The sequence below is a fragment of the Electrona antarctica genome (genome assembly GCF_951216825.1).
Source record: "Electrona antarctica genome assembly, chromosome: 10".
Classification (NCBI taxonomy): Eukaryota; Metazoa; Chordata; class Actinopteri; order Myctophiformes; family Myctophidae; genus Electrona; species Electrona antarctica.
In genome coordinates, this window is record NC_136791.1 from 55,318,957 (window position 1) to 55,327,657 (window position 8,701).

Below are 8,701 nucleotides of genomic sequence, written 5' to 3' on the forward strand. Positions count from 1 at the left end.
CTTCTTGAGAGTGAGAAAACGCTGAACAAGTGAGTGTTCCTTTTCATTCAAAACATTTCCATTTTTCCTTTCTTCTCCTGTCTCGATGCTGATGAATGCCATTGTGAAACTCTTGGGTTTACTTTTCATACAATGGGGCCATAATCATAGGATTTTAATCCATTCTTTTCTCAACCAGTTACACAGATGTATCAGGTGCATCAATTTGCAACAGCGTGACAGCTTTTAGAAAGGCCGATGCTTCAAACATGAGTGTAAACATAAAAGACAAAAAAATACACTGGAAATAATTATTCAAATTGCTGTTCTTTATTGTCACAATGGTGAGTGTTATATTATACATCATCAGTTCAGCTCTGCAGCAGTGTTAAGTGTTCTCCAAACTTTGTGTACAAAACACTTTGACCCCCTCACATACAATGTGAGGTGGTCAAATTATATTTAACCCGACATGGATGTCAAAAACCCCGCTGTAACCCAGCCTCTCTCCTTCAACAACAAATCCGCTTCATGGCTGAAATGGATCGAACAGGTAAAAATCAATAAGCAATCAGATTTCAACTGGTTGATGGTTTGATGAAAAGAGCAGGTGGACTGTAGGGCACATGCAGTGCTATTCAATTAACAGCTACAGAGGTCTGAGTGTATTCAACACTACAACAAGAGAAGCTTTGAACTCATGAGTGAAATTAGCTAGTGATGTAACCATTGGGTTGGGAAGCAAACCCTCCCATGGCTCATAACTGAATATGTGTGTGGTGTGTTAGCTGTAGGTAAAACAAAACTACATTTAACACTACAGTTGGTAAGTGTTATACATATCATTCCAAACACCATGGTAAATCCAAATTTAAGTGACAATGCCATTATCAATACATTTATTTGTAGCTGATAGTTTATTTATTTGTAGAGGAACAGGTTGGTTCAACTCATGCCGGATTGATGCTATAGTATGCTATATAATATATATTGAGCTACATACAGGGTTTAATTTAATTTCTTTCCAAATGGCTCGCCTAGTGTTCATCACAGCCCACTTATATATATTTGCTGGTAAGAGTGAAGGTCTGTGGTGAGTTTGGGGATTTATAAGCCATTTTGGTCAGTAGTGCATTATTTAGTTTCCTGCTGTGCTTCCCACATTTAGCTGTCATGTACTTGGTGAATGATGGAGAGGCTCTCAGTCGGCTCCGTCTCCACAATGCTCAACTTCAAACTTTCATCTGTCCTTTCAAATCCCATCTCCTCGCCTCTCTCTTTCCTGTTATCTATTCCTCCCCTATCTCTCCTTTCATCTCTGTCTGTTGTTTCTGTGCCTGCTCCGTGAGGCCAATCTTGTTCTGTTTCGTTTCTCGCTCCTCTGCTGTTCGTACTTCCGGGTTGGGATCCAAGTGTGTTCACACTGGACCCAGCTTGGGTAAAGTAGCTCTTTAGCTTTGCCACGGGCCCCTTATCATTATCAAACAAATGGTCTATGTAGGCCTGGGTGTACTGATCTGTCGTGATGAGGTCCAAATGTGCATCAGGAACTGGGAATGGGCCATTTGTCCCTGTGAAAAGGTAATGTTCAGTTAAACTTAATGTATTAAATCCTTAAATTGAATTCACTGAAAGTATTACAGCCTAAATTCAAAGGCTTATCTTGTCTTTATCAATTAACAGTTTAAGGATCAGTGGACTTTGTCAATTTATATAGGCTTTTAACATTCAACAACAAAGCTAATTCAAACACTATTGCAAAGGTGCCCACCTAGCAGCAAGGGTGAAAAAACTGACCTTAAAAATAGTAGCACATTTGTTGCATCAACACAAAGCAACACAAATCCCCATTTAGGACAATGCTATATGAACTATTGAATAACTAAAACACAATAGCCAGGACCCTTTTTCTTTTTAGTTCACATGCACAGTTCTTAGTGTGTGGTAGCCTACATTCCCAGTGATCACAGTTATTGGATTTCGCTTCAATCAGTATTGTTTGTTTGATACAAACAATGTCAAAGTAGTCACCAGTCACTAAACTCAGCCACCTTGAATGCAAATTACAGCTTGCAAAACACATTTGCTTTGGACCAGACTAGAAAACCATCATTAACATTTTCACAAGGATTGCAACGTAAGCTAAAACTGCTGCAAATTAATTAGGCTATCCTAAAGCCTAGTCCACACCAATGCAACTAGTCAAAACTTGCAACCCAGTTTTCTGTGCTAAATAATAAAATAGCCTACATATGTATATCAATGAGGAGTTTGTAAATTCTAGACTGGAACTTGGATTGCTGCTGCTGCCATGGTGACTAAAATGTGCTTATTTTTATTATGTGTTTATTTTTGAGTGGTGCGCGCACACACACACACACACACACACACACACACACACACACACACACACACACACACACACACACACACACACACACACACACACACACACACACACACACACTCACTAACTGTATATATGAGGTTTTTGGGTGTGACAGTACAGTACAATGACAGTCATTTCTCAACGGTTTCGGACATGGGACGGCTCGCGGGAACCGGGCCAGCACCCTGGCCGCGTTCCTGGGGGTCTGGATGTTCCGGGAACACGGTAACACACGGTAACTCTGTCATTTCTCAACAGTTTTCGGACATGGGACGGCTCGCGGGAACCGGGCCAGCACCCTGGCCACGTTCCTGTGGGTCTGGAACCTCCGGGGACTCCCACACGGAGTTGCATCACTCAATTTTCAAACGGGTGTGATTTTTTTCTCTCAATGGTCACTCCAGGGCTCCGTACTAGCCTATTACAGTTATACTATATTTACAGTTAGAAAGGACAAAACCCCAGCCTGTTTGCTGTTACTGCACTCATGGCTAGTTCCATCTATCTCCATTTCTCATTGGAAACATAACTAAAACTAGCCCCAATGTTCGTTCCCTCAACTTTATAAACTTGAGTTACGATCACATGGCATTGTCAATCGGGCTTTAGGTATTCATTCAAAATACTATGATTGGTAGCACTTTAAACCCATTAACAAACATTTATTAAAGGAGCATTCAGTGATTTTGGTGATTTGGAAAACCACCCAGTCCGCCCCGGTAACAAAATGTGCACATGCACACACTCTACAGTGGGGGGAAGTGCAACAGGCCAACAGCATGTGCCCCCACTCGATCATGATTGGAGGAAAGTCCCTCTCATCCTGATTGGATGAAGGCTTTGCCACCCGCCACCAAAACTGAAACTAGGGTTTTTTGACTCCAGGGGCTCACTGGGGACAGGGAGGAACTCCTTATATGGTCAGCACACTCTATGGTAGGGAGGATTATCCAAAAAAAAAGAAAAAATAAGTGATATTTGAATGAAGTGAAATCACTGAATCTACCTTTAACTGTTAATAAGATATTTATAAGACATAGATTTACCTATTTTCTTGCATCTTTACGCATATGCACATGATTCACATGGATTACTGTAGTGCAGCTGGAGTGGTGAAATAAACAATATTTGGACAGCATGTCCATATCTTTGCCACCAGGTGGCAGTACTAGCGCAGAGCCATGCTTGAATGATGGAAACACTTGCACAGACATAAACTGGGGCTGAATTAATCATTTATATTGGATTTGTGGATAACTGAAGGGGAACATTTTTATTTTGTATCATACAAATACATCATACAAATGTCTATGGTTATACCAAAGACTATGAAAATGGGCCCGAATGCCTCCCTGCTTGGCACTCAGCATCAAGGGTTTGATTGGGGATAAATCTCTGTGACATAATCTTATAGCGCCATGCTGGGGGAAGTACTTCAAGCCACTGTAATCACGCTACAGAAATGGGCCTTATGGGCCACATGGCTCCGCAAGGCTTACTTACTTACATTGATTTATTACATTATAAAATTACATTTTATATTGGACTAGCTTTCTCTCGAGTAAAAAACAAAGTTTGAACTCTTATCTTAAATGTGTCTAGAACTATTGATTTGATCAAGGTCCAAGAGCCTATACTGTACCTGTGTGTCTCTTTATTGCAGATAGAGGAATATGGACACTGATCCCTGTCTCTCTGTCTGTCACGGTGAAACCTGTCATCCCTCCATCCTCATAGCATCTGGGGAGGAAACGTTTCACACCATTCAGATGACGTGTGCTGTAGTCTAACAATGTTCTGTACATAATGTAACAAATCACCTTTACTTGCAGATTATTAAGTAGATACTTCCATTTGTAAATACATTTTAGGAATAGAATGGCCGAGTGCTAATCTATATTAATCATATCACTGTATATACCTATAAGCATGTATGATCTCGTTGAGATCTTCCTGGTACTGTTCCAGAACAGCCTTTGCAGCCACTGTCTCCGTTCGTCCCTCGAGACCAGCGAGGTGCACCAACATGTGGGTGTGAAATAACGCTCCGCTGGCCCACTGCCTCAGAGTCCTAGGAAGAGAAAAGGTGAGAAAAGGAAATTAACGCAAACAAATGCATGCAAATCACACGCAGAGAAAGCACATTACAAGCCAGGAATTGAACTACTCCATATAAAATGTGAGTTAACCACATTGTATATGGAGTAGTACTAGTCACTACTCCATATAAAATGTGGTTAACTCTGATTTCTCTACTCAACTACTGTATTCCATTTTAATGTAAGCATTAAATGCAAGAGTAGCGTTTTAGTCAACCACAATCTACTGTATTATGGCGTCTCATTTTCTTCCAGTAGGCCAGTTTTACAGTATAGCTGTGTGAAGGAGAGGCCGATTTGAGGCCTGTATTCTTGTCTATTCTATTCCAGCCATTATTCCAGTGCATTACCTTGTGTCACATGTCCCTCCCAGTAGGCAGGTCTTTAGCTGTGTGAGGACCAGGCTGAGCTGAGACTCCAGCCTCAATGTGTCCTGCCTCAGTCGCTCACAGTCGCTCAGGTTGATCCGACAGCGCTTCAGATACTCCTCCATCAACTCCTGAAGCTCCCACACCCGCTGCTGCAAGAGGAGAATCACAGCAACTTGGAATGAGTTGAATATTGGCTTGTGGTGAGTGAGGCATGACAGTATATAATTCTTATACATTTTCTGAACTTTTAGATATTCTTGCAACACTCAGATTGAGATTATTTCCGAATTATGGTCCTTTTTTATTTATTTTATCCCATTATTTTTACCTGGCTTGAGGAGGACCCTGCTGACCCCTCTGACGACTGCCTCGATGATGTATAGGCCATCTCCATCACCATGGAGACAACAAGTCCTACCAAGCTAGCCAGACGGGGCTCATCTGAGAACGCTACTAGTCGGCCAATCAGATCCTTGAGGTAGGTTGGTGCCTTATTTCTCATGTCGCCTTGAAACTTTGCAGAGGAAGGAACAAAATACCATTAGTACATAGTACTACAGATTAACCACTTGAACCCTAGTTTTTCTGTGGCTATTCTGGGGTGAGCATGAGCATAGATGAAAATGCCAGCTCTAATTAAACTTGTAGATCAGCTATTTTTGAAGAAAAGATTTGTTGTAGTGGGAAGAAATAAGGATAAAAGAATCCAATATAGATCCCTGTGGACCCCTGGTCAGCTTTAGCCTGGCTAATAAGCCAGACTAATATCACACAACACTGTCGCGGTATATCAGTCTGGGCTGGCTCCACTTGGATTTCATTTCCCGGGGCACATTTTCTCTTTGACGCAATTGGTCAGAGCTACTGTCAGTCAAAGGTCTCAAGCATTGAACGTCACTGTACCAAAGCCCACCCATATTGCATACCGTGTCCCGATTGGTCCGACCTGTTCTCGGTTGTAGGAAAGAGGCGTGCTACTGAGCCTCGCCAGACCGTAATCCGCTGGTAGGCAACTTTTTTTTGCCAACGGCTGATTCGGTCTGGTTTATTAACCAGGCTAGGTCAGCTTATGGTTTAACACTATTAAACTAGCAACTAATAACTCTGTTTCTAGTTTCCTATTCTTCCAGGTAATTAATTGTATTCACCCATTGTCTCACATAAAAATTGGTTCCAGATCAGACGCCTTGGATGAAAAGCAGCAGTACTCTGAATATCAAGTAGTGATAATCACTGATTTACGTGTCAAATCTTTGATACTCTGCATTACTCGTCTACCTCCATCATCCACAACCAAGCAAACATGGTAAATGAGATTTGAAAGTTTTGACAGTTAGCGTAATAGAACGTCATGCAATCTCCAGTGCAATATCCAGAGATTAAACGGTGTGAGATGTGTGGAAATGGGGCTGGGGCGACATATTGACTTTAACCCATTAAAACCAGGAAAGCATCTCTGTCATGTTTTGCCATATTTTATACTTTAGCAATTCAGAAATAGGAAATATAGCTCATAGTGCATCACTTCATGCCGTGCTATGAACGTACAGATATACGTACAGTTAGGAGGATTTAGAAGACATTTGTAGAATCTGCCTCAGGTCTTAACAGGTTACTTGCAAATGATAATAAACACTAAACAGTGTATTGTTGCTAGGATATTTTTCACTTTAGCTCACAATCCACATTTATTTTTCACCTTTGACAAATACTCCCTTTGGGCAATTTTACATTGTAAAGTCAGTAGGCCTATACAAAATAATAGAACTGTCTTGTTATTGCAGGTTACTTCATCCATATGAAAGTGAAACTTGGGTGTCCAACCGAATGACACATTTGGTTATATTTGTATGTACAATCAATGAATACAATGCATAGCCTACTGTATATTACAGTGTGTGTCTACTGACAGAAAAAACCTTTAGCCTGATTCACCTGTTGCAGGTGTTGTTGGAGGCGGGTCCTCGAATCCAAGCTTTCCTCTGGATTGGCTTGGATAAGAGGTTGGGTGATGCCCAGGTCAGGCAATGCCCCGGCCTCTGCCATGGTATCATAAATGAGGGAGCCAAGAGCAACAATTGCCGGTTGAGGACAGGACAACTGCAGCCCCATGATGACTTTTACTGGGTATGTCAGGTTACATGTCTTGCATTACAAGACATGGTACATCTGTAAAAGCAGTATAGGAAGAGAGAGAGAAACAAATTTTATTTTAATAACGAAATGTTGCTTAATTAAACACGACTTGAAGCATGCCATGCGGTCAATAATGTCTCATTTATTGCTCTATTGTAACTCAGGTATGTTTACTTGGTATGAGCCTTGAACATGACAAGACAAACAAACTTCTTTGCCACAAGCCAATAAGGTGAATGAAAAGCAGCAGTACTCTGGATCTATCATCTATATACTCTTAATTAAATAAACTTTCTACACAGCTGTTTAGTGCTTTATAATGTCGTTTAGCAAAGAATTACAACCACTCTTAAGATTACAACATGTAAATACCAGCGTCACTGCCACTACACTCTCCTACTAATGCAGTAGCCTATTTACAAAAGGCAGCAAGAAGATTGTCTTTATATCCCATAGCCGGGGTGGATTGCGATATGATTGGCTAGTTGGTTCATTACAGCCAATCACAGTGTTAAACAGTAATTCCAGGATATGGGATTTGTACTCCTCAGAGCTTTCTGCAATGAATAGACACAAACAAGACAACCGCGGAGCAGAGTATGATAGGACTGCGGTAAAACTATAGCTCCACCTAGCGGTATGAAGCGTTCCTAATCTCTCTGAAATAATGACAGGCCAAGGGCTTCCTACAAGTTTACAGGTTGACTGTTTTTTGAGTGGTGCACTTACGGAGTTATGTGTGTGGGTGGGTGGCTGGCTGGGTGGGTGCACGAAAACAGCATGGTTGTTTTTCACCACCTGTGCGCAACCTAACACACACACAAACACACACGCACATATTAACTGTATGATGATTTCGGGTGTGCCAGTACAGTATAGTGACAGTACAGTAGAGGGTACAGTAGAGGGACCGGCACACGGTAACCCATTTCTCAACCGTTTCTGACGCGGGGCGGCACGCCGGAAAAGGCCCGGCCCCCTGGGCGCATTCCTGGGGGTCTGGAGCTCCCCCCACCCACCCCCTGGGACCCCCACATGGTAACTCTGTCATTTCTCTACCGTTTCGGATGCAGGGCGACTCGCCGGAACCGGGCCGGCACCCGGGGTGCTTTCCTGTGGGTCTGGACCCCCCCCCCCCCCCCGGGAACCCCCACACGGAGTTGCACCACTCACTTCACACGGGTGTGATTTTTATTTCTTAAATGGGACAGAGCCTTAACAATCTCCTTTTTTTTTTTACTTGATAAAAAATATGGGGCAAGGCAGTTATAGACCTGTCAGCTAATGATATTCACAAACCTAGCCTACATGTGCATGTTTCTGCCATTTCACTAGACCTGTGCCCGTCAGCCACCGGCCTACGTGGGAATGATGTAAGTTGGGAAGCTAGTATGCAATACCCGTTGCCATAGCATTTATAGTAGGATGTCATGTGGTACAGCCGCATGCATGTGCGTGGGCACACACACACACACACACACACACACACACACACACACACACACACACACACACACACACACACACACACACACACACACACTCAAATAGATTCATACTTTCATCTGTCTCTTTCACTCATTCCCTCCATTTCTGCATCCATCCTTTACTTACCTCTCTCCCTCCCTCCCTTCCTTTCATCTGCTTCCTTCCTTCCCTCTGTCTTATTTACTCCTTTCACTTTCACTCACTTTCACTCGCTCTGCACACCTACCCTCCGCCACCCC

The 8,701-nt window shown here is 42.5% G+C and overlaps 1 protein-coding gene across 2 annotated transcripts; it reads right to left on the reverse strand.

Moving 5' to 3' along the window:
• Positions 1-306: 306 nt before the first annotated feature.
• Positions 307-7,410, reverse strand: LOC306931302 (uncharacterized protein). 2 transcript variants are annotated; one of them, XM_079512635.1, is made up of 7 exons: positions 7,347-7,410; positions 6,774-7,007; positions 5,167-5,352; positions 4,818-4,987; positions 4,290-4,439; positions 4,011-4,108; positions 307-1,550 (listed from the first exon to the last, which is right to left on the reverse strand). In XM_079512635.1, the coding sequence occupies exons 2-7, from the start codon at positions 6,948-6,950 to the stop codon at positions 1,144-1,146; spliced, it is 1,188 nt and encodes a 395-aa protein (XP_079368761.1). In that variant the 5' UTR covers positions 6,951-7,007; positions 7,347-7,410; the 3' UTR covers positions 307-1,143. The 2 variants fall into 2 exon arrangements, with proteins under 2 accessions (XP_079368761.1, XP_079368762.1); XM_079512636.1 differs by lacking the exon at positions 7,347-7,410 and adding an exon at positions 7,149-7,327.
• Positions 7,411-8,701: the final 1,291 nt, after the last annotated feature.

What these genes read in the sequence shown, in the direction of transcription:
- LOC306931302 (XM_079512635.1), bottom strand. Translation starts at nt 6,950, where the DNA reads ATGGGGCTGCAGTTGTCCTGTCCTCAACCGGCAATTGTTGCTCTTGGC. An exon ending in CAGGGTCCTCCTCAAGCCAG is followed by an intron (nt 4,988 to 5,166) that starts GTAAAAATAATG and finishes CTCCTCTTGCAG; the next exon opens with CAGCGGGTGTGGGAGCTTCA. An exon ending in GAGATCATACATGCTTATAG is followed by an intron (nt 4,109 to 4,289) that starts GTATATACAGTG and finishes TTTCCTCCCCAG; the next exon opens with ATGCTATGAGGATGGAGGGA.